The sequence below is a fragment of the Spermophilus citellus genome (assembly GCF_964194105.1).
Source record: "Spermophilus citellus genome assembly, chromosome: 3".
Classification (NCBI taxonomy): Eukaryota; Metazoa; Chordata; class Mammalia; order Rodentia; family Sciuridae; genus Spermophilus; species Spermophilus citellus.
Genome location: NC_138184.1, coordinates 76826292 through 76852405, shown reverse-complemented (window position 1 = coordinate 76852405; position 26114 = coordinate 76826292). Strand labels below are relative to the sequence as shown.

General features: G+C 50.5%; 1 protein-coding gene across 1 annotated transcript in view; it reads left to right on the top strand.

Annotated features, from left to right (window-relative positions):
• Positions 1–20988, top strand: part of SVOP (SV2 related protein) — an 83855-nt gene extending 62867 nt beyond the window's left edge. The window contains exons 8-16 of the mRNA XM_081283352.1: positions 1869–1994; positions 3704–3832; positions 5266–5339; positions 7288–7364; positions 11234–11341; positions 14524–14635; positions 15459–15540; positions 17423–17512; positions 19106–20988. Of these exons, the coding sequence (XP_081139478.1) occupies positions 1869–1994; positions 3704–3832; positions 5266–5339; positions 7288–7364; positions 11234–11341; positions 14524–14635; positions 15459–15540; positions 17423–17512; positions 19106–19312 (1005 nt within the window). The 3' untranslated portion in view covers positions 19313–20988. The remainder of the gene's footprint in view (positions 1–1868; positions 1995–3703; positions 3833–5265; positions 5340–7287; positions 7365–11233; positions 11342–14523; positions 14636–15458; positions 15541–17422; positions 17513–19105) is intronic.
• Positions 20989–26114: the final 5126 nt, after the last annotated feature.

Below are 26114 nucleotides of genomic sequence, written 5' to 3'. Positions count from 1 at the left end.
ACCTAGGGGCAAAGGGATTGATTGGCCTCTGCTGGACATGGATGTCAATGGTATTGACTGTGAAGCCCCTGGGACCTCCTCTGTCACTGTGACCCCAATGACAGCATTGGTCATGTGACCCCAAGGCCACATTATCCATCCTGGCAGCATGCGCTCCTGACCAGCTGGGGTGGGCATCAACTGGTCTACACTGGATGAACCAGTTGTTTAAATCGTGAAATGCATCTGGGTCCCCCTGATCCTGGGCTCCAACCTGCCCTTGTCACCTAACACCCTGTTCTCTCTCAGGATCCCTCAGAGCTTCCCGTGATCCAGCAGCTAAAGTGTTCTAAATTGCTGAGGCTGGCCTCGACCTTGTGATCCTCTTGCCTCAGCCTTCGGGGGAGTTGCTGGAATGACTGGGGTGCGCCACCACCGAGCTGGTTAAGGACCGGGTGTTTGTAGTTGTAGAGGGGTTCCAGCAAGGGACAGTAATGAAGGCACCCTTTATTACTGCAGGGTGTCATCACCCAGGGCTGTAAGGACAAAGGGACAGAGTAGTTAGCAGCCCAGAGTGCTGTCTGGTGAAGGCGCTGGAGAGGGGCCGTGACCCCCTGAGGGGTGCAGCCAGAGCTGCTGGGAGGGGGCCAGAGGAGTGAGGGGCCTCAGCCTCTCTCCTGCCCTCCCGCTCTCCCTCTCCTGGGGGCTCCCTGGGGCTGCACTCAGGGAAGACTGCGGATGGCATTGGGGAAAAGAGGTGCACAGTGACTTGCAGAGACATGGAGCAAGCCCACAGGGAGGGACCGGCCCATCCTGTGCAGGATGCCGGGCACCACGGGGCAAGGGGGGTGGACGGACCTGACGACAGAACAGCGTGTCCGTGTGTCATGCTCTGTGAGTGGCAGCATCACGCACAATAGCGGAGACACAGGAGCCAGGCACAGGTCCATCCGTGGATGCCAAAGAGGCAAAATGTGGTCCATCCACACAGGAGGATTTTTTTTTTTTTTTTTTTTTTTTTTGGTACCAGGGATTCAACCCAGGGGCGCTTATCCACTGAGCCACATCTCCAGCCCTTTTTCGCATTTTTATTTAGAGACAGGGTCTCACTGAGTTGCATAGGGCTTTGGTAAGTTGCTGAGGTTGGCCTTCAGCTTGCAATCCTCCTGCCTCAGTCTCCTGAGCCACTGAGATGATAGGTTTGTGCCACCGCACCCAGCCTAATAGGATATTATTCAGCCTTAAAAAGGAAGGAGATTCTGATGTGTGCTACAACTTAGATGAACCTTGAGGACATGACGCTGGGTGAAGTAAGCCAGACACAAGTAGACAAATATTGTATGATTCCACTTAGATGAGTAGTTAGACTAGGCAAAGTCATAATAAAATAGTGAGCGTCGGGGCTGGTGGTAGGGCCAGGAGTTCCTGTTTCATGGATATAAAGTTTTTGTTTTACAAGATGGAAAGAGTTCTGGAGACAGACGGTGCATTGGTTGTACAGTTTGAAAGTATTTCATAAAACTGAGCCATACTCTTAAAAATGGTTACAATGGGAAATTTTATATTACACGTATTTTGCAAAAAAAAAGAAAAAAGGAAAAACCCTAAACCCAAAACCTCTCAATGCGCCCACTGTCATTTTGACATCACATAATATTGAGCGTATTATCTGCTCAGCCTGAGCTGCTAAGCTGCATGTCCAGCAGGATATGCAAATGCAATGCAAATGTCATGCAAATACCATAGATGTGGGCAGGACACTCTGAAGATGGAAAGCCCAACGGCCCTAGCCCAGTCCTCTGGACCGCAGGAAAAGGTGGCCATCCTGACCTTGCTGACCCCAGGGACCCCTCCCCACCCCACGACTGACCCCGATTCTCCTGTGCCAGGTCTTCTGGGCCCTCGGGACGGTGTTCGAGGTCATCCTGGCGGTGTTCGTGATGCCCAGTCTGGGCTGGCGTTGGCTGCTCATCCTGTCGGCCGTCCCGCTCCTCCTCTTTGCCGTTCTGTGCTTCGTAGGTATCTTTTAGGAGATCTCCTTCCCTGCCTCGCACTTGACTGTATTTTGGTGGAAAGCAGGTGGAGGACAACACCAAGGCCACCTTTAAAATTTGTTTTTTGAAATCGGGAAATGAGATAAGGGGAGTGTAGCCCCAATACGGGGCTATAGATTTCCTCCAGACACTTCTGGGGTGTTCTCCTGGAAGACACCTGGGGTTAGGGGAATACATTGGCCCCATCATTGCCAGATCCACACTTAACAGTGACCATAGGGTTCATTGGAATTCTTAAGCTGTAAGTGACTGACACCTAATTCACACTGGCTTGAGTAAAACAAAGGGGTGGATGCATGACAGGATTAAATATCTGGCTTCAGGCATAGCTGGATCCAGGAGCTCAAATTAGCTCTGCAGAAACCACACCCTATGGTGAGATCAAGCCACACACTCCCCATTTCATGCACAAAGCACTTTACTACCAGTGGAGTCTCAAAATAAGCCGACAGATGAACAAATCTCATGTATGGTAAATACTACAATAATTCATGGTAACAACAATGGGTATTAATGATACTGGGTTTAACTGTGTGGCCATCTCTGTGCCAGGCTCTCCCTGTAACCACATGGATAGGACTGATGAACCTCTACATTAACTAGGGGGGGCAGATAAAGCCCACAAACTTTGTAGCTTAACACAATAGAAGTTTATTTCTCACTAACATGCCAGTTGAGAATGAGTGTTCTGGATGGCCAGTGGGATTCTAGACCCAGGTTTTCTTTGCAGCTTGGGGCTCTGCCATCTTCCAGGGCTTTGGAGTCTTCTACATGCAGATAATAGACAGGGAAGGGAAAGTGGAGATTGCACGCTTGATTCTTGAAAATCCTGGCCCTGGGATAGTTTACTTACATGCTATTGGATAAAACAAAGTCACATGGTCTCACCTAGCTGCAAAGGAAGCTGGGAAATATAGTCCATGGCTGGGCAGCCACAACCAATGACAACTCTGCACTCTGTTAAGGAAAGCATGAATTTTGGTGGGCATTGGCTAATCTCTGCCACAACCCACTTTAAAGATGAGGAAACTGAGTCCTAGAGAGTTCAGTGGACTTGTCAAAGGACCTACAACAAGTCAACAATGGGACTCAAATCTGAGCTAGATCTTATGGACTGTTGGTCTTGTGCTTTCTCTGCTATACCTGCTGCTCGGCAGGTTACCATGGCTTCATTTGACAGAAATGTGTTGATCTGGTCACTTGGAGTTGGCACTCCATTAGGCTTTTTCTCTCTCTTTCTCTGAGTTTGCAAGATGATGCTCAACACAGGTGAGATAGTGTCTTGAGAATTGGGGGTGACATTTTTGATGGTGGTCACAATTTAATTCAGCCCTCCCAGCACCAAATAATAATAGGAGGTGACAGTAATAACTCCAGTAATCCAGGGGGCTCCGAAGCACACACTTTGCATAGATTATCTCATTTAGTGCTCTCAGTAACCTTACGTGGATGGATCTATTATGACCCCCATTTTATGGGGGAGGAAATGGAAGAACAGAGAGGTCAAGGCATTGCACAGGGTCACACAGCCCATAAAATAGCAGAGTCAGCATTTGAAGCCAGGTCTGTGGCTCCAGAGTCCCCAGCTTGGCGACCCCACCCTCAGATGAGAGCCAGGGGCTGGGAAGTTCCCCCCTAACCAGCCATGCCTGGGTCTCCTGTCCCTGCAGTGGCTCCCAGAGAGCGCGCGGTATGATGTGCTATCTGGAAACCAGGAAAAGGCCATTGCCACCTTAAAGAGGATAGCGACCGAGAACGGAGCCCCCATGCCGCTGGGGAAGCTCATCATCTCCAGACAGGTGAGTGCCTGGACCCCTGGCCCGGGGCATGCGTGTCTGTGTGTGTGCAGGGGAGCGTGTACGCGGGGACACTGTGTGCGCATGTCCATGTGTGGGCAGGCATGTGGGAGAGCGCATGTATGCAGGGTGGGGTCTGCACGTGTGTGCGCGCGCGCGCGCGCGCGCTGCGTGTGTGTGTGTGTGTGTGTGTGTGTGTGTGTGTGTGTGTGCGCGCATGCACATGGAGTAGCGGGGTGGGGTGCAGAGGCAGGATCTGCAAGGAGAATTTGGCAACTCCAATCTATGTGTCCTCTGCCAAGTTGTGAAAATGCTACGTGGACAGGTTAGCCCATGATAGGAGGTGCCCTCTGCTGATGCTCCTGTAACTGCCTCTGCTTCGGGTCTGCCTTTCAGGACTGATGAAGTCCAGCTAGTGAATGTGATTGATGGGCCACAGTTGTGCAGTAAGATCATTAAATGCTGGGGATGTGAGGGATGTGGTAGAGTGCTTGCTTAGCACGTGCAAGGCCCTGAGTCTCGTCCCCAGCACTAAATAATAAGAATAAAAAGCTGGACACAGTGTACATGCCTTTAATCCCAGCAGCTCTGGAGGCTGAGGCAGGAGGATCAAGGTTGGAGTCCAGCCTCAGAAACTCAGTGAGACCCTGTCTTAAAAAGAGCTGGGATGTGGCTCGGTGGTAGAATGCCCTTGAGTTCAACCCCCAGTACTGCAAAATAATAATAATAATAATAACAACAACAACAATAATTTATTACAAAGATATTTTTATTTGTGAAGACAGGGCTTGTGGTGAACTAAGTGACCTATTATCTGGCAGGCTGTTTTCATTGTTAGCATGTTTAAATATTTCCCAAACTGCTCCTAGGAAAAACATGTACATGAACTACATCAAAGAAGAGCATAATCCCGGTCCTAGAATGTTTTTAAGGGAACATTGTAAAGCAGAGACTTGATGAGTTCTTGGATACTGATAAATCATATATCTCATGACATTAGCAAATGGGTCATTTAGCTCGTCTTTCGGAGGATTGTCCTGTGGTGGGTTGGCTTGTAGGTACCTTATTGTCACCTTGACCTAGAGCTAGCTTTGGAGGAGGAAGTGTGTGTGTGTGTGTGTGTGTGTGTGTGTGTGTGTGTGTGTGTGTATGCATGCATGCACGCACGTGCGTGCATGTGCATGAAATGCTTGTACACCCTTGGAGTAGATTCCCACACCCTGGGTCCATGGGACTCCCTGAGGGACCTCATGGCATCCCAGTTGGAGGGGGTTGAGGCTGGCGACGGTCGGTTGAGTCCTGGGTCCTCAGCATGATAGTCCTGCCCACAGAAGCTCCCTCCCAGCACTGGGGTGTACACAGGGGTCAGGCCACCAGCCAGAGCCCCACACAGCTGGAGGGGGGACAGTAAACCATGTGTCCTTGTCTTGAAACAGGAAGACCGAGGCAGGATGAAAGATCTTTTCACACCCCACTTTAGATGGACAACCTTGTTGCTGTGGTTTATATGGTAAGAGCTGCATGGCGACTGCTTTGGCCCTCCAGCACCACCGACCCGCCTGGAATTGGCTTTTGTATTAATGTGATGCACAGAGAATGTCTCCATCGCAGGCAGCAGATCTTGTTTTGGTTTTGGTTTTGGTTTTGGTTCCAGAGCCTGAACCCAGGGTGCTTAAACACTGAGCCACATCCTCAGCACCTTTTATATTTTATTTAGAGCCAGCGTCTCATCCAAGTTGCTCAAGCCCTTGCTAAGTTGCCGAGGCTGGCTTTGAACTTGGATCCTCCTGCCTCAGTCTCCTGAGCCACTGGGATTATAAGCGTGGACCACCATGCCAGGCTCAAACTCAATATCTTTTAAAAGGAAATTTTATTTTTTAAACAAGGGCTGAAGGTAAATCTCTTGCCTAGCAAGATTAGGCCCTGGGTGAAATCTTTAGTACTACAAAAAAACGAGTAAAAAACATTTTATATATCTGTTTTGAAGGAAAACACCTTAATTACAGGCCATAGATAAAAGGTACTGTCAAAGTTAAATATAGTAAGCTGGGCACGGTGGCACAGACCTGTCATCCCCAGTGGCTCAGGAAGCTGAGGCAGGAGGATTGCAAGTTCAAAGCCAGCCTTAGCAACTCAGTGAGGCCCTAAGCAACTTTATGAAACCTTGTCTCAAAATAAAAAAGGGCTGGGGATATGGCTCAGTGATTAAGTGCCCCTGGATTCAATCCTCAGTGCAAAAAAAAAAAAAAGTTAAATATGGTAAAAAGCAACTATGTTGAGCTTTGAAGCAAGGAGCCTCTGTATTTAAGAGACAGAGACTTGGGGGCAGTAGAGATGTTATGGATGTATCCGCCCACACATGGGACTAGGATGTAATCAAAAGAATCTAAAGGAAATTTAAAAGAGGATTTTCTACAATAAGAGTTAATAAACCAGGCACCATGGTGCTGCCTGTCATCCCAGTGGCTGAGGAGGCTGAGGCAGGAGGATCTTGAATTCAAAGCCAACCTCAGCAGCAGGGAGGCACTAAGCAATTCAGTGAGACCCTGTCTCTAAATAAAGTACAAAATAGGGCTGGGGATGTGGCTCAGTGGTCCAGTGCCCCTTGGTTCAATCCCTGGTACCCCCCCCCAAAAAAATAAAAGTTAATATGCATGATCTGTTAGTGTTCTCTCCAACTTCATTGCCTTGGGTACCACTGGTGGTACGCAGTCCATAGTTTGAGAATCAGGATTTGGTCAACATGACCATTCTTGGAACTTCCAGTTCTGACTCTGTTCAGTTTTTCTTAAACAACAACCATAGGAAGGGGCCTGATCGGGGAGATGTCTGCAGAGAACAATTATCTGAATCAACTTTCAGCCATCCTGTCAGCTAGCTTTGTACCAAGTCGTGAGCATCATGGCATCAACGGTGTGGAAAACTGGTTCAGGCTCCGTGTGCTTTTTTAAACCAGTCCCCAGCTTTGCCACCCACCTTTGAGCACTGCTGTCAGGATTAGCAGGGCAGTGTCCCCACAGTGGCCAGTTACAGAGGAGAGGAGAAAAAACTCGATAATACACAGAACCAGGGTGCAGCCGCCCCCACACTGAGCTGAATCCATTCACCAAACCCATGCAAATGTGGAGGGAGCCAGATTTTTTAGGGGGTTGGCTGGAGTGGAGAGCACCTCCCTATTCAGCAGGTAGCCAGTTGGGTGGACCGCCCTGGGGGGAGGCGTGTGTCTGGGTGTGATGCTGCTGACCTTTCAAAGGGCACAATCAGTTCCTTGGATGACATCACCTGCTTGCTTGGTACCTGTCATCTTCCTGCTCAGGGTCTTCAGGAAGGCGCTCAAAGACTCAGCATGGTCCACAGACGCCCCCCACCCGCTGTGGACGCGGATCCTTCCCAAGGGTGTGGGAGGAGAGGTCTCTGTGCCCTGCTGAGCTCTTCACCTCCTTGCTCTCTCCTGGCAGGTTTTCCAACGCCTTCTCTTACTATGGCTTAGTTCTTCTCACCACAGAGCTTTTCCAGGCCGGAGACGTCTGCAGCAGTGAGTACCGCTCGCACCCACTCCCACGCACACCAGTGGCTGTCCTCTATCAGCCTGGCCTGGCACAAACTGTGGCCTCCAAGATACTGCAGAGAAACCCAGATTGTTATTGAAAGCTTGGTCCTTGTCCCCAATGCCAATCCAGTAATGAGGACACTGTTTTGAGAAAAAGGAAAAAGAAGTTTTATTGCTTTGTTAGCCAAGGAGAAACCAGGGGACTGTGCAGCAGAGGCTGAGATCCTGCCCAGAGGGGAACAGGGGTGTTTTGTGTTTGTTTGTTTGTTTGTTTTTTAAAGAGATGATTCAAGCCACATTCTCTGTAATTCACTTGTTAATTTGGGAGATGGGCATTTCTGAGACCTTCTGGTGCACTCCCAAGTCTGAATTACTTTGTTCCGGAGGTGAGGTTCGGAGGTGAGGCTCGAGGTGAGGTGTGAGGTGCGTGTGTGCTCAAGGACACTGAACTCTGCCTTGGATGGGGAGGAAAGGCCACCCTGTTTTCAGGGAGATTAGGGACAGGGAAAGATTCGGCAGCAGTAGAGAGTGTGGAAGAGAAAGAAACAGTTTTTTTAAAAAAAATAAGTTGCAAGCCAGGTGCGCCTGCATCCCAGAGGCTCCAGAGACTGAGGCAGGAGGATCTCAAGTTCCAAGCCAGCCTCAGCAACAGCAAGATGCTACACAACTCAGTGAGACCCTGTCTCTAAATAAAATACAAAATAGGGCTGGAGATGGGGCTCAGTGGTCGAGTGCCCCTGAGTTCAATCCCCAGCACCCCCAAAAAAGTATTAAAAATAAATAAGTGGCAGTGGCAGAGCAGCAAGGGCTATATATTCAGTGCCTAAGGTGGACCACCGTTACAAGGTGACCTCGTCATGATGGAGCGACATTACAGTCTCATTTTAGGTCAGGGTGGGGGGTCCTGAGGTTAGCACATCAATGTTTTAGTTTATTTTAGTAGACAGCAATTCATGAATCTGGCAGTGCCAGACAACCAGCAGTTTGGGCTTCGCTAAAGGGATACAAGGAGAAAACTTTTATAAGTGTCAGAAAACCAAAGGGCAACAGATTTAGGTTTCAAATCTAACTGGGGGAGTAGGAATGTGACTCTGTTAGGATTCCTGCTTAGCATGCCTGAGGCCCTCTGTTCAACTTTTGGCAACACACACACACACACACACACAATTTTTGTTTTTTTAAATAAAATAAAGATCTAATTGCTGAGCATGGTGGTGCACATCTGCAATCCCAGCGACTCAGGAGGCTGGGGCAGGAGGATCACACGTTGGAGGCCAACCTCAGTAATTTATGGAGGCCCTAGGCAATTTAGTAAGACCTTCTCTTTGAAAAACACAAAAAGGACTGGGGATGTGGCTCAGTGGTAAAGTGCCCCTGTGTTTAATCCCCAGTAACAAAACTAAGAATGGAAAAGATCTAATCGGCTTTTCTTGGTGTAGAGTTGGGGAAAACCCCATTCCCTAAAACAGAAAGGGTGTGCCGATGGACAGCACCGAGGAGGGGAGCCCTGGGATAGAAGAGGGCTGAGAGATCCAAAAATGGAATGGAAAGCAGATTGGTTGTCAAAAGTCACTTTCCCGAGAGGGTTCAAACCCGAGGAACGTCCCTGTCAGGTCCCCTAGGCCTTTCCTATTGGCTGCTGTGACTCCAGCTTTGGCAAAACCGACCCCTCTCCAAAGTTCAGTTTCACTCTAAGGGGTCAGGTCAGCTGGGGCCGGTGCAGGGGCCAGGGCGGGGGGCAGGTGCAGGGGGCAGGTCCGGGGGGGCGGGCCGGAGCAAGATCTCCCCTTTACATAACCTCAGGCGCTCAGCGGGAGCTTGACCAGGACAGCGATTGGTTACCACCAGCCGATGGCGGGAGCGGATGGTTTCTGATTGGTTCCGCTGGTTTCAGTTTGCTACTAGGACCCCAGTGCGCTGGGGCAGATTGGCCTCGTGGCCTCCCAATTAGCCTTTCCCAACTGCCCTTGAGGTGAAAATCGCCTGTGGTTAAAATGACCTTTGTCAATCCCCAGAGGAGCCCAGGAAGTACATCCACCCACAGAATCAGGTTCCTAATTGTCTTCAGAGCTTTCCCAGTTCTCTTTCTGATATTAAGCTTCCATAATCCTGGTTAATGATTTTATTTATTGTAGCTCAGTGGTAGAGCTTGGGCTTAGCATGTACAAGGACCTGGGTTCAAGTCTCAGAACAACAACAACAAGATTTTTTCTTATTGGTGGAAGGATTTGATTAGACAGTGGGGTCCCATGGAGGTCTGGAGGGTAGGAGCTGGGGCTCCAATCTCCAGCAACACAAAAAACAATTTTTAAATCAAGATCTAATTGCAGGGTAGAGCCAGTTGCACACTTGTAATCTCAGCGACTCAGGAGGCTGAGGCAGGAGGATCACAAATTGGAGGTCAGCCTCAGTAATTTAGCCATGCCCTAAGCAATTTAGCAAGACCCTACCTCCAAATAGGACTGGGGGTATATCTCAGAGGTAAAGTGCTCCTGAGTTCAATCCCTCATTCTGATTCTTGTGTGGAGGCTCAATCAACATCTGGGTCCATTCCCACTCCTGACCTCCCCAACAACCCTGTCCTGTGTTGAAGATTGAACACACAGAAATATTGAGGGAAGAGCAAAAAGATTTATTGAAAGGATAGAACAGAGGTAGTAGCCTCCTCTGGAGATGGGCTGGGACCCAGAACTGTGCCGGGGAGTGGGGATGTCCTGTCCCTGTTATAGATTTTAGATTTCCTGTTTCTTATGTCCCATCCCCCTCTTATCTTGACCAAAAGGTGGGGAAGGAGCCTCCGGGAGGTACAGACAGGAAGGGAGTGGCCCTGGGGACATTCATTCATTACTGTTTGTTGGGAGGAACAGTTCCCTGGAGACAGGTAACCTTGGCAACAGGTTGGAGGAAGGGGAGGTGTCCTGAAGGTATTAGCATTTAATTGCCCCCATCTTCTCCACCCGACCCACCAGATCATCTGTGGACGCTAGCTGCCTTTTGCACCTCACCTTGGCACCAAAAATAAAAATAAAAAAGATCTAATTGGCTTTTATTAGCTCTGCAGAAAAGCCTTTATCACAGAGTTGTTGCCAGAGGCCTGAGTCCAGGGGTCCCAACTAATCAGGTCTGGCTACTTGCTCCCCAAAACCAAGCAGGAAAAACTCATGGTGGAAAGAAGAAGAACTTGGATCAGTGTGGTCACGTTGGGAGAGCAAAGTGCAACCCTGCAGCTCAGCCCTGAGCTTTAGTTTAAATAGAGGAAGAACTGGGTCAGGGCGAGAGGTCTCTCATTCAGCTGTCTTAATTACTCACTAATTATGTCCTGGCGGACTGTTCTCAGTTCTGGTTCTGAAGGAGGCTCTTTGTCCCTTGGGAGGGAGGGCCATTCCCACTTGCTGCTAGAGGCTCACCTGGCCCTGGAAGGGGCGGTTCCCTGTCCATGATATCATCGCCCCGGCTGGGAGGTGGCTCTTACAGTGGGCTCATGTCCCCGTGAGACCAGGACTGAAGACTTCTAGGCGCGCCTTCAGGGTCTGAAGCAGGAGGCCATGAGTCTTGCTGGTCTTGACGGGGACCAGGTAAGTTAGGAACTCAGGGCTGACCTGCCTTGTTGTGCTAGTTTCTAGCTGCGAGGTGCTTAAGGGATCTGACAGGTGGACAGCTGAGCAGGTGACACAGCTTAAGGTAATAAAGGGGACGACACAAAGGAAGGGAAGACGCCAAGCTTCCTCCTGATTTTAGTCACCAGGGGCATCAGCTCTGCTTTTACCAAGTGTTACTGGCCTGACTCTGGGGATGGAATAAATCGGGACCAGCCAAGACTCAACAGGACTCTCCCTGTCCCCCTCTTTCTCTAGTCTCCAGCCGCAAGAAGGCTGTGGAAGCCAAGTGCAGCCTGGCCTGCGAGTACCTGAGTGAGGAGGACTACATGGACCTGCTGTGGACCACCCTGTCTGAGTTCCCAGGTGAGGGCCCTAGGCCGGGTGAGGCCGGGCAGGGACGCCTGAGACCATGGCATCCACTCAGCTGGGGGCGCCACCTCGGCCGCCCAGAAGCAAGTCCCCGTTTCTAGGGAATCCAGGGATTTTTTTTTTTTTAGCTATAAGCAGTCAAGAACTGTGATGGGCTGAGATTTTTTAAAGGGGTGGAGATTTGGCTTCGTGGCATACGGGAGGTCCTGGGTCCAATCCCCAGCACTGGGAAAAAAAAAAAAACAAAACAGAAATTCTTTGAAGCCTGACCCATTAAGCTGCCCAGATTCATGCATGCTAGCAGAAGACAGGAATCTCCTGGAAGAAAGCAACATGATTAATACATTGTATCAGTTCCTCTTGCCCCAAGTCCCACACCCATGATGAAGAAGAGCCAATGGGATGCTATACGTGCAATAGATTTGCAACATGGCTGAGTGTGTGAGTCCATTTTTCATTACTGTAACAAACTACCAGAGACTGGCTACTTTATAAAGAAAAGAGGTCTATTTAGCTCAAGGTTCTGGAGCTTAAGTACCAGGTACCAGCATTGGGTTGGCTTTGGTGGGTGATATGACAGTGGTGGAAGCGCATGAGAGAGGGAGAGATGGCAGAGCAAGACAAGAAGCAAAAGGCACTGGGCAGGGGCAGTAGCAGCTTCCTCCTGGACCCTACTCCTCAAGGTCCCGCCACCTCTCAACATCACCACACTGAGGACCGAGCTCCCAACAAAGAACCTTTGGGGGGACATGTTCAAACCATATTCCAAACATAGCCTTGAGGAACCCCAAGTAGGAAACCCAAATCTTTTATAATAGGCTGCTGGATGTCTGTCCATCCTTTGCTCCAAAGGGAGACATCATCTTTATTATATTACCTAGTGAACGTAACTGCCCTCTGCACCACAAGGAGACAATACCTGTACCTTCCAAGGCTGTATGCAGACAATGACGGTGTGAAATGAGAGTCAACTTTGAAACCAGGGCTCTGCTCCTGAGATATGCAGAGATACAAGAGACCCAGGGAGAATTGCCCACCAACACCAGGAAGATGGGAAAGGACAGAGGGGTGTCCGAAGTGCAAAACACACATGACACAAAGGTTAGGTATCTTTTTTCCTTCAAGAGGAATGGTAATTGCAACACTAAGATTATCAACTTTTTTTTTTTTTAAGTATCAGGGATTGAACTCAGGGGCACTTAACCACTGAGCCACATCCCAGCCCTATTTTGCATTTTATTTAGAGACAGGGTCTCACTGACTTGCTCAGGGCCTCTCTATTGCTGAGGCTGGCTTTGAACTCGAGATCCTCCTGCCTCGGCCTCCCGAGCCTCTGGTTTGACAGGCGTGCGCCACCGAGAATACTTACTGTATACCAGGAATGCTGCCAAATGCTTTACAATATGAGCTCAGTCATCTTGTGAAGTAGTATAATTAATCCCATTTTACGAGGGAAGACGCTGAGACTTGGAGGAAGTGATGAAACTTGACCAGCGTAGTGGAGATGGTTCCTGCGGCTTACTTCGACCAGTCTCTGCATCTCTGCGCCTCAGGGCTGTACCTCAGTGAAAAGCCTCCACATCTGCAAGGGGGCAGCTGGAAGAGCACAGTTGATACCCAGGAGCAGCCTTCCAACAGTGACCGCAGGGCTTGGGGTACAAACACCTGGCTGCCTTGCCCACCAGGCAGGAGGGTCCACGGGGCGGGTCCTGCTGGCTCCCAGGTCCTCCAGTGGAACTCGGCTCTGATGGCCGGCACGGGAGTGACTTGCTTGAAACCCGACCTTCTTGGTCATCTTCCCTCATCCCACTGCCCACGGTGCTCCTGGTGCCTGTGTGAACGACCTCCTGAGTCTGCCCCTGGCACCTGCATCCTTGTCCCACCGTCCACTTCTGGGAAGACCCAGCCAGGACGCTGAGTGTCCCACAGCTGGCAAAGCTAAGAACTGCGTCCCTGCGCAGGGTCCAGAGTCTAACCCTGTGACACTCTCACTTACCTAAAACCCTTTCCTCATAGAGCGTAATAGGTAAGACTAAAGGCTCACAAGGCTCAGCCCTGCCACTCACCATCTCTGTGATGTTCAGTGTGTGACATTTCCATAACTTTCAGCACTCACCGTCCTTGTGATTCATCTCTGAAATGCAGATTCTTCTTTCCTTATTTATTGTTTTATATATTTTTTTTAATGCATTGGTACATCCCAACCTCCTAGCACAGTTCCTGACCACAGTAAACACCCTATTAATCAACTATTGAATGTAAAAAATGGGATTATTGGTAGTGTTTATTTAGAAAGCTCTTTAGATGATTAAATATGATAACAGATCTAACAAGTATTTCCCCCAAATATAATGATTAGTAGTAATAACAATCACTATGCAATATGGCGTCTACTGATTTAGGAAAGTTAGGGTTTTTTGGGGGGGGGTTAGTTTTTAGTCTCATTTAACAGATGAAGAAACTGAGGTTCAGAGAAGACCAGGGACTAGCCCAAGACCACAGGGCAAGTTAAGAGACAGATGCGGTCTTAGAATCGGGTGTTTCTCACTCCCAGCCTGAGCATTCTGCTGCCTGGATTCAGTGAACTTTGCCATTCCAGTTCTCTTTGGCACCTGTATTACCTATTGTCATGCCACAAAGTGTCACAAAGTTTAGTGGCTTACAACACCACACTCATTATCTCACAGTCGCTTGAGTGGGTAAGGAATCTGGGGGTCATGGCTTCCTTTGGGTCCTCTGCTTTGGCCCATCTCCCACTGCTGCAGTTAAGGAGTCGGCCAGGGCTGTGGTCTCATCTGAAAGCCCATCTGGGCCAGACTCTGCTTGCACGTGGCCCTTGTCATCGAAATCCTCCAGGGTTGCTGGACGGAAGGCCTGAGTTCCTCCCTGGCTGCTGTCTGGAGGTCACCTCGGGTTCTTTTCCAGGTCACCTTCTGCATCAAGCCAAGGACGCTAGAAGAGCCAGGAGAGAGGGGGCGGGGGATGCCGGCAAGACGGAAGCCAGTCTTGGGAACCCTAACCCGAGCAGTGACCTCCCCTCCCCTCTTCTGTCCTTAGAAGCGAGCCACTAGCTCTGGAGCACTCTCACGGGGAGGGGAGGACCAGGGTGTGCATGGCAGGGAGGGTCATTGGGATCCACAGCAGAGGCTGCCCACCATGCCCCTGCTCCCCGGCAGGCGTCCTGGTGACTCTGTGGATCATCGACCGCCTGGGCCGCAAGAAGACCATGGCCCTGTGCTTCGCCATCTTCTCCTTCTGTAGCCTCCTGCTGTCCATCTGTGTCGGGAGGTGAGTTCCCAGAGGGAGGCTCACGGCTGCCTGGCAGCTGCCCAGTGCACCAGGCTCGAGGCTGGGGACTGTGACGGGGGTGAAGGCAGCAGGGACCTTTACCCCGGATTTGCTGATAGCATCCAATCCAGGCTTTCCCTGCCTCTCCCAGTGAGATCACGCACAGGGCTGTCACACTTACGCAGGGATTCAGAGCGTCCGTTGGTTCAATGGAACCTGACCCCGTTTCAAGTAGACCCAGTCTGATCATTGGGCATTTCTCCATTTTCCCAAATCCCAACAACCTCAGCCTCTAGAAGCGATCAGTGCCTTCTCTTGACCTGAGAGAGCCCAGACCAAGCCCCAGGAGGAATCTATGGACCATGGAAAGCCGGGCGAGAGGCAGCTTGGACCAGGAAATGTTGGCATTCCGGGACATGGAGTGGGACCGTCGAGGGTCAGGAATCAGGATTGTCCTATAAATACTGAATACCCGTGTCCGTTCCCTGGCTCAGCTGGCTCCTGGCTCCATTCCTGACCCCCTAAGTTCCTGATTATTTGTATCCAGTCTCGCCCCCAAACCGGGCACTACAGACATCCCCATGTCTCAGCCTGGTACCCTGGAGAGAGTCCTGGAATATGTATACCTAGGGGGACTGTCACTACCCTGTGTGTCTAGGTGTGCTTTAGATGGAGGTGACCTTCGCCAATTTGCAGGGTTTAAATTCCACCTGGAAAGGTAGGATTTTGCTGAGAGGCAGGTGTGTGTGTGCGCGCGCACACGCATGCACACACACACATACACACAAATACCTGATCACTTGCTTTTTTTCCCTTTCCCCAGAAACGTGCTCACCCTGTTACTCTTCATTGCAAGAGCGTTCATTTCCGGAGGCTTCCAAGCAGCCTATGTTTACACACCTGAGGTAGGAGAAGGGTCTGGGAGAGACTGGGGTGGGGTCGGTGGACCCCATAAACTGCCACCTGGCATGCTCCGTGGAATGTGTCCTTGGGTCCAAAGGGCAACTGGGAAACCCCCCATAAAAACACCTGCTCAGCGGCAGAATCCAGATGTCACCTACCTGTGTAAACACAGAGAGAAAGGACCCCACATTCTCCTCCCTGGGGACAACTCTTTCTAAGCTGTCTCTGTGGATGCGTGTGAGCAGTCACATTGGGCTACCAGTCACTGAGAAGAGTTTAATAAAGGGACTGGTTACACGGGTGTGGCACAGAGCCTAGGGGAACCAACGCCCCAGAGTGTACAGTGAGGTGCAGGTGCCCAGGGGGACTGTCACTACCCAAAGCTGGTTGGATGAAGAGAGAGGTGGGTGGAATTTTTTTTCTTTTTTTTTTTTTTTTTTGGTGGGGGGGTACCAGGGATTGAACCCAGGGGCACTTAACCCCCGAGCCACATCCCCAGGGCTTTTTATTTTTACTTTGAGACGGGGTCTTGCTAAATTGCTGAGGCTGGCTTAGAACTCATGATCCTCCTGCCTCAGCCTCCCGAGCCGATGGGATTACAGGCATGAGGCTGGGTGGGATTTTTAATGGAAGGAGACAGTTGACAAATAAATCTCAGTGTTCGGTAATCAAGTTTGATTGTGACACACCATACCCTTTCATGTATAGATGATTCACTCTGTATGTGTGTGTGTGTGTGTGTTTTATCAGGGATTGAGCCCAGGGCTTTGCATGTGCTAGGCAAGCGGTCTACCCCTGGGCTACACCCCCAGCCGCACAGATGATTCCTGATTTCTAAATGTTCAGCTTTAGGATGGAGTGAAAGCCCTGTGCTATTCAGTAGCACCCACACTGTGGTGTTCGGTAGGTTAGGTGTATTAAGTGCATTGTTGAAGTTTTAACTTGGAAGGGATTTATTGGGCTCTAACCCATCCTCAGGCAAGGGACAGAGGTCCATGGGGGCTGCTCTGTGCTCTTTGGCATAGATGCCAGAGACCATCTGACTCGCACTGCCCAGCAAAACTGTAACAAATAACCCCCAACATGGAATCGGTTGATGTGAAAAGAGTTCCTCATCTGTGAAGCAGTCCAGTATCTAGGTGATCTAGGTTGGGGAGCAGCTTTCCATCCTGCAGTGATCAAGTGACTTTGTCCCCCAGGGGATATTTGGCACCATCTGGAGATGCATGGGGTTGTTGTAACTTGGGGCCAGGATCAGAGGCTAGAGATGAGGCTGAGCTCCCTGCACAGCAGGGTCCCCATGACAGAGAAGGACCCATCCTAACCCCAGAGGGTGCTGAGGTCGGGAACCTGCCTGCCCCAGGGTCCTGGAGTCTTCCCGGAGACAGAGGAAGCCAGTGGAGAGGACATGTCCCCTTCTGACGATCTTGGCCTGAAAGATGCATGTCCCCCTCTATTGGTCCAGGGCACAGCTGTGCACGTGGCCATACCGGGGTGTAAACAGAAGCTGTGTAGCACTCTCATCTCTCTTTGTGAAATTCCTCAAAAGCCCATGGTCAGAGCCTTAAGGGGAACTCGGGAGAAGTCACAGGTGGGACCCTGTGGGTACAGAGGAGTCTCTGGGGGCCTCCCGGGGCAGGAGGAGCCCCGAACTGGGTTCTTGCCCACATCCACCCCTGGGCCTCTGCCTTGGCTGAACTTGCCACCCACTTTGGGGTGCGAATGCCCCTGCCCCCCGTCTCACACCCCTTAACTGGGTCAGCAACACCTGGAGGACGTGTCTGGACTTCAGGCCTGCCCGTGGGGGTAGTCACTTCAGTCCTGAGCTGCAGGGAACGGAGGGAATTTCGCATCTTCCTGAGCCCACGTTTGGTTCCGTTCCAGGTCTACCCCACGGCGACGCGGGCGCTGGGCCTGGGCACCTGCAGCGGCATGGCCAGGGTGGGCGCGCTCATCACGCCCTTCATCGCTCAGGTGGGTGTCACCCGAGGGCAGGGGAGGGGCTCCAGAGCCCAGGGCACAGTGAGCAGCTGCTGTCCCTCGGAGCCCTCGGTGTTCACGAGAGTGGGCCTGCCACCCGCCTGCGTGCAGATGGGAAGGCAGAGGCACAGAGGGATAGAGGAGTCGCCGAGGTCACACAGCTGGGACCTAGACAGTGGAATTCAGGTCCTTCCTGGGCAGGAGACCCTTCGAGTGCCAGATGGTTCGACCCCAAGCAATTTCAATAAGCTGGGCATCAGTGCCCTGGTGTGAGGCAGGAGGGGGGCCAGAGCCCAGGAGTGTGAGGCCAGCAAAGCCAACAAACCTACCCCCCCCCCAATTTTGGGGATGAAAAATAACTGGATCAACGTGGGAAACTAATGTCCTAATCTCTCTTTTCAAAACGGAATTATAAGGGATAGTTACACAATTTCACAACTCTGTGCGCCTCTAAGCATTTCTGTTTAGTTTTGAGGATCTCACTAAGTCTATTGCTTTTTGAATATCCAACATTTTTTTCTGTTTTAATTGAGATAAAAGTCCTGTAATTAAAATTAATTTTTTTTTTTTTTTTGGTACCAGGGATTGAACACAGGGGCACTTAACCACCTGGCCACATCCCCAGCCCTTTCTATTTTCTTTTTATTCTGAGACAGAGTCTTGCTAAATTGCTCAGGGCCTTGCTAAGTTGCTGAGGCTGGCCTCAAACTTGCAATCCTCCTACCTCAGCCTCCCATGTTGCTGGGATTATTGACAGGCACCACCACACCCAGCCCTCTGCCCTTCAAACAGCCATTCCCTCCATTCTCTCCTTCCCCAGTCCTTATCAGCTGTCCTTCTGCCCTCTGTCTCTGTGGATTTGCCTATTCTGGATGGTTGAAATAAATGGAATTCCAACACCTGTGTGAGCCAAGTATTTCCCTGGCGCTGTGGTCGGCCACCGCATGTCACTCCTAGCTGATGTGGGCTGTGAACCTGCCATGGGGCTGCAGAGTGCCAGGGGCTCTCAGCTGTCCTCTCACTCACAAGATAGTGCCCTTTCGCCCATTCCGCAGATGAGGAAACTGGAGTCAGCCGTGCCACGTGGCCTGCCGTGTGTGGTAAAGCTGGGAACTTGGCACAGGCCAGAGCAGAATCATGAGGAGTCCAGACTCTTGGGCTTGATGTGCCCAAGTTCAAATCCCAGCCCCATCCTTATTATCTGTATAACCCCAGGTATGCTTTTACCCTCTCTGAGCCTCAGTTTTCTCCTCTGTAAAATGGGGGTAAAGTGCTCCGCTCCCAGGGCTGTTTTGTAGAGTGCCTGTGACGATTCCTTCCTCCCTCCATCCTTTCCTTCTTTCCTTCCATCCTTCCTTTCTATGGAACCCTAGGGTGCTTAACCATGGAGCCACATCCCCCCAGACTTTTGGATATTTATTTAGAGACAGAGTCTCACTAGGTTGCTTAGGGCCTTACTAAGTTGCTGAGGCTGGCTTTAACTCAGGATCCTCCTGCCTCAGCCTCCCAAGCCGCTGGGATGACAGGCATGGGCCACCATGGCCAGCCAGAGGGGATGTTCTCACCCACCTGCGTCTCCCTCCCCAGGTGATGCTGGAGTCCTCCGTGTACCTGACGCTGGCCGTGTACAGTGGCTGCTGCCTCCTGGCCGCCGTGGCTTCCTGTTTTCTACCCATCGAGACCAAAGGCCGAGGACTCCAGGAGTCTAGCCACCGGGAGTGGGGCCAGGAGATGGTTGGCAGAGGGACACACGGTGCAGGTGTCGCCAGGTCGAACTCTGGCTCTCAGGAATAGTGACCGCTGGGGAAGCTGAGCTGGTGTCTTGGAGGCTGCAGAGCCGGGAGAGCTGGCGGAGCCCAGCCGGGCTGCTCGTGGTCACTGCCGACATCGGGAACTCACCCGAGAAGATGGGCTGGACTCACAGGGTCCTGTGTCTTGACTCCGTTTGCTGTGTTCCCTGAGGCCACCGGGGATGGGGAGGCTCTGCCCTAGGGGTTCTCTGTGTAGGGGAAGGCTTACTAACGACCTGTGGGTCTGCATGGGAAAACTGCCACTTGTAGGTGAGTCTGGGGGTCCTGGCAGCCAAGCAGATGCCACCCAGAGTCACCCTGTCACACCTTCAGTGAACCACCACCAAAAGATCTCTGTAGATACCGTCCAGGCCCAGACCCCGTGACACTTGCCATCCACCAACTGGACCTGTTCAGTAGGTGTCTCCTACACCCCCCAGTCCCAGGCTTTTTTCTTTGAGATGACAGGTGACCTAGGTGTGTGGCCTGAGCGGCTTGTTCTTAGACTAGGGAAATGCTCTCCTGCCCGTCAGCAGGGGTCCCCCGGACTCCCCGGGGTCTGCCCAGTGGAGACTGGCTGGTGCACCTGCATTGGAACCTGAGCCCGGTGTCCCCACGTGGCTACCTCTGGAATTGTGTCTCTGGCTCCAGGGCATCCGGACATGTCCCTGGGAAGAGCAAGGTTTGCACCCAAAGGCAAACTCAGAAAGCTGTGACCCCACTCCCAGCCCAGAAATTGGGGGCTGAGGCTCAAAGGAGGAGAAATTCAAGCTCGAAGCCCAAACAGGAGTCACCCTTGTAGCAGCAGCAAAGGCCACGCTCAGGCGTTCTGTCCGGGTCTCCTCCTGGGCCAGCCTGAGTGGTGACTCCTGGGGAGAGGAAGTGGCTCACTCAGGTTTCAAGGTTGGATTTTGCACCTAGGTAGAGGACTAAGTGGGCAGAGGAACCAAAAGGACATGCCTGGGTCGGGGTCAGGGGAGCAGGAATCCCTGACGCGCACATGCTCCTTCCTTCCTGTTTGTGGGCACCCCCTGTTGAGGGCTGTGCTGGTCCAGACCACACAGAGGCAGCTCCTGGGCTCCCACCTGTGGCACCCCCAGTGGGGATCCTGGAGCGGGGAAGAGCGGGAAGGCCCGGATGTGGGAAGAGTGAGCATTTTCAGAGGAGGAGGAAGGAGGCCGTTGGGGCTCGGTGTTGGCCTTCAGAGGAAGCTGGCTGCATCCCTCCCAGGATTGGTCGACACGAGCCTTTTCCCCACGGAGAAGGCCGAGGACCTATGGAGGGAGGAAGGAGGCTGCCAGATCCCCTCCGAGGCCAGAGAGGACCCACCCGTTGCTCGATGTCAAGGGAGCCCAATGTGTGCGTTCATCTCCTATTAAAACATGTCGGTGACGGACGAGGCGGAGGCCTAAGCCTGCTCACTTGTCATAGTGTCCTAGTGACCATGCAGTTTGACAGTCTTGGGAACTCTGTCCATCCGAGGAAATCTCAGCGTTTTGACAGGATGAACTCTTCCAAAAAGAGGGGGAAGTTGCCCGATTGACCTGTACCATCGGGCCTGGGCATGACCCTTGGTTCTAAGGTGTGGAGGCCATGATGGACGACTTCTTCCGGCTCAAGTCCTAGGTCGGCTGCAAACACTCCCCAGTCCTTGGAAATAAGCTGCAATCCTCCCCAGTCCAGGCTGTCCGACAGCACACAGCTTGGCAGATCTGTCTTTCTCTCTCTCCCTTTCTCTCTCTCTCTCTCTCTCTCTCTCTCTCTCTCTCTCTCTTTCTCTCTCTCTCTCTCTCACATCCACATTTTCTTGAACACCAAGTAGCTAGAGCTCTAGTGATTTCTGGACATCTGAGTTCTCCTAGGTAACCCAGAATCTTTTATTTATTTATTTATTTTGCAGGGGTGGGTGTGGGTACCAGGGATTGAACTCAGGGGCACTCGACCACTGAGCCACGTCCCCAGCCCTATTTTGTATTTTATTTAGAGACAGGGTCTCACTGAGTTGCTTAGGGCCTCGCTTTTGCTGAGGCTGGCTTTGAACTCGTGATCCTCTTGCCTCAGCCTCCCGAGCCTTTGGTTTTGTCTTCTTTTTTGCTTTTTGCCTTCTAGCTGCTCAATACTGCCAGTGGAACACATCTGCTTCTTCACCCTCAAATAATCCAGTAAATTGGGGACTGGGAAGGAGTATTTGGTAGGCAGGAAATGTTTTCTAGGGACTGTGTTGAAGGAATCAGTTTTCTACTTGAGAGAAAGAAAGTTTAAAATTCTTTACCTTCTAATTGGCTTGCCCTTTAAAAACAAATCAATGTTATTGAATGATATAAGAAATGTCACAGTAGTCATAAGTCTCTGAAATACATAGGGCCTGAAGCTGAAGATGTTTGTATCGAATTTTAAACAATTCTCTCAAAAGCTCCTGTTTCCATCAATGGAAATGTCATTTGTTTCTCTCCACTTTAGAAAGGATTCCAGAAAATGCTCAACATAGCCAGGGTCTTTGATTCTTATTTCAGGCATTCTCAAGGGTACATAAATGACCTTGGTGTTGCTGGCAGTGACATGAAAGAGTATCTAGGGGTCAGCTTTGAAAGGAGTGTAGATTGTGTGTGTGTGTGAGAGAGAGAGAGAGAGAGATTGAACTGAGGGGAGCTTATCCACTGAGCCACATCCCAGCCCTTTTTCATATTTTATTTAGAGACAGGGTCTCACTGAGTTGCTTCGGGCCTTGCTAAGTTGTCGAGGCTGACTTCAAACTCATGATCCTCCTGCCTCAGCCTCCTGAGCTGTTGGGATTACAGGTGTGCGCCACCCCACCTGGGGATATTCAATATCGTAATAATGATAATCACTGGAAGTCTTTGAATGATGACAAGTTTCCCCGAGTTGTTACATTAAAGGACTGGCACACCCTTAGCCACAAGTAGCAGCTCAACAACAGCCTCAGAGTCAGGCAGAGTCCAGGGGAGCTTCAGCAGCTCAGCAGTTCATCAAGGACCCAGCTGCTTTGTGCCTTTCATCCCCTGCATGTTATCCATTAGACCCTATGTGTGAAACCTTGTGGTCACAAGATAGCTGTCAACGTGCCAGGCATCAAATTTATTTTCCCAGGAAGTAGAATCGGAAGCAAGTGGTCAAGTGTGGCCTGGTCTCATGAGATGGAATGGAGAACCGGGAGCCCCCAGGCCCAGGCAGCTCCCTCTCTGCAGACTGACTTCCATCTCCTAGTGCCTGCTGTGCGTGCATAACTGTGCCTGTGGCTTCTGCTCCCTGGGACTCCCTGTCCTCACAACTGAGCTCTGCAGACACTGACTCAGCTGCTGGGAGTCCCACTTCTGAATTCTGAAGAAAAGAAGGTGATTGGCCCATGTGAGCACTGGTCCTGGGGCTGATTTTAGTTGGGTGGGGGGAGTGGAGTCAAGAGAGACTGATGTGGCAGCTGCAGCCTGCCCTTTCATCAGAGTATCACAGGCAGCTGCCAGATGTCTGAAACCCACAACAACATACCAACTTGGTTCTGTTATTAAAGTCTCTTGTGGATTGTGTCATGCACGGAGTCAGTGTGTGTGGAGTAACTTCCAGCAACCGAATGTGAAACTCAACGCCAAGGATGCAAAAATGACAGCATGTGGTCCTTGTCTTTTTTTTTTTTTTTTTTTTTTTTTTTTTTTGGTACCAGGGAGTGAACCCAGAGGCACTTAACTCCTGAGCCACGTCCCCTCAGCCCTTTTTATATTTTACTTAGAGACAGGATCTTACTAAGTTGCTTAGAGCCTCGCTAAGTTGCTGAGGCTGGCTTTGAATTTGTGATCCTCCTGCCTCAGCCTCCTGAGCCACTAGGATTACAGGCGTGCACCACTGAGCCCAGCCATGGTCCTTATCTTAATGAGACACAGTGAGGTAGGAGAACAGGCCCAAACACCATTGTAGAAATGTGACATGGGCCCTGCTGGACAGAGGAGGCACCAAGGCTGCAAACCCAGAAGCTCTAAAACCTCATGAAACATCTTCTGACCCCACAAAATGGCTTCCCTGTGGTCACTTACTACCTTCTACCCTTGAGCACCTTAAACATCACATAAAACCATCCTTGATTAGTCAAGGATATTATATGATGAGCTCCTTCATACACCCCACCGCCCATGCCAGAGAACAGAGCACTTCCTTTTCTCTTATCTTTTTTGAACCCAAGGGTGCTCTACCTATGAGCTACATCCCAGTTCCCTCTTATTTTTTCTTCTTGGCTTTGCTAAGTCGCTGAGGCTGGCCTTGATCTTGTGATCCTCCTGCCTCAGCCTCCCGAGTGGCTGGGATTACAGGTGTGCTCGACCATGCCGGCTGAACAGCGTGCTTTCCAGATCTATCAGTAAGAACATAATTCCACTCCCAATAGCATCAAAGAGGATAGCAAATGTAACAAAAGGATTGGAAGACATGCCAACTACAAAATGCTGCTGAAAGAAACATCGAAAAAAAATGGATAGATATTCTCTGTTCACACATGAGAAGACTGAAAAGTTTTAAGATATCAATCAACATTCATTGAATTTTCTATAGCTTCAACACAATCAAAATCTTAGCTGGTGTTTTTACAGAAATTGGCAAGCTGATTCTACAACTCACATAACTATGCTAAAGACCCATAATAACCACAAAGAAAAGAAAAGGGAAACGAGAAGGAAGGAAAGGGAAGTAGAAGAAAAAGGAAAAAAAAAACTTGAAAAAGAACAAAGCTAGAGGACTCGTACTCCCCAGTTTTAAAATGCATTACAAAGCTACAGTAAGCAAGGCAGTGTGGTACACAGGGAAGTTGGATAGAACTCAAGAGTCCCCAGATAAACCTATACATTTATGGTCAACTGGTTTTCAACCAAGGTGTTAAGACAATGAAGAAGGAATCATCTTTTAAAAATTCATCAAGCTGCTAACAATCCCTGAAAGATCACCTTAAGGGAAAGAGAGGAGTTTTAGGTAAACTACAGAAATCCACGTTGACACAATCTCTAGGACCTCGTAGGTTACAGAATTCCTTCATGCTCCTTCCTATTCTGCATTTTAGGACAGAATCATGAGGAAGTCATTATTTCCAAAAAGTTCTTACCACTTACAAAACAAAACCCAGAACAGAACAGGAGGTGTGAACGTGGACTTTGCTGGCCTCATACATGGCATGCTGGCCGTCGAGCACTGTGATGGACCAGGTAGCCTTGAATAGTCGGGATCACTTTCCCTGAAGAATTTCAGTTTGGGGAAAGAAATCGTTTAAGTTCTGAATCTCATTCTAAGTGCCATGGAGCGCCCCTTCCTGAGGAGCCTTGCTGGAGTCCCCTAGTCTTGTCCCCAAATGTGGTTCTGAGGAGGGGAGATTTACTTCCTTTTCAGTGTGTTTGCTGAGAGTTGGGCAAGAGGCCCAGCCACCCAATGCCTCCGTAACTGTGGGGTTTTTGTTTTGTTTTGCAGTGCTGGGGATTGAACCCAGGGCCTCATGCAGGCTAGGCAGGTGCCCTACCACTGATCTATGTCCCCAGTAACTGTCCATGTTCTCCTCAACTTGGAATTCACTATTGTGCGCTGGTTGAAAGTGAGATACCAGAGCCATAGTTTGGGGGCCTGAATCTTCCTTCTTCTCCTTCCCAACTCTTGACCTTGGGCTCTTTCCTGTGCCTCGGTCTCTAACCTATGAAGTGGAGATAAGAGCTACCCACGGGGCATTTGTGAGGATTGAAGAATAATGGGCACAGGAGCTGAGCACAGAGACTGCTACCCAGTCAGGAGGCAGTAGGTTTCAGCTATTGAAATAAAAATCACTGTCGTTAGGATAGAACTCCTAGATCTTGGTGGTCTCACCCAATTCAGCTTAGGATTGTCCAGCATCATGGCAGATGTCTCATGCAGAACCCCGTGAAATGACATGGGAAGGGACTGGTGCTGATGGCATGGGAAGAGCCTGGGATAGCATCCCATGGACCAGCGGAGACCTCCCCGAAACACACAGGGTACCGCTGGTCCAAGATGCCCGAAGTTTCCTAGGCTCTGGGCTTTCCCACAGACCCAGACAGGTGAAAATTCAACCTCCGAGGTGGACGCAGGTCATTAGAGAAGAAGATGCTGAGGGTCTCTGTGATGGTTGATTTTAGGAATCAACAGGACTGGATTAAGAAATACCTAGAGCGCAGGGTGTTTCCAGAGGAGACCAAGGTGTGAGGTGTTGGACTCAGTGGGGAAGGTCAGCCCTCGGCGTGACAGGCACCATGCAGTACAGTGGCGCCTGAGAGAACAAGAGGCAGAGGAAATGTTTCTCTCTCTCTCACTCTCCCAGCTCCTTGGTCTCTCCCTCTCTCCGGTCTCTGTCTCTCTCGGGGCTGAGAAGCTCGTCTGCTCTGGGACATCAGAACCCCAGGCTCTCAGGCCTTTGAACTCTAGACTGACACCAGTAGGCCCCAGTGTCTCGGCCCTTTGGCCACCGTCTTCCCTGGTGCTGAAGATCTCAGATTTGGACTGAGATGTGCTGTGAGTATCTGAGAGTTCTAGTGTGCAGGTCATGGGACGGCTCAGCCTCTAGAATCACAGGAGCCAATTCCCTTAACAAATCCCCTCTCATTTGTCTACCAACCCATCCATCCGTCCATCATCCATCCATCCATCCATCCATCCGTCCATATATCTAATCCATTCATATCCATCATCCATCCATCATCTATACCCATCATCCATCCATTCTTCTATCCATCTATCCATCCATACATATCCATCATCTACCATCCACCCATCCATCCACCCATCCATCCATCCATCCATCATCCATCCAT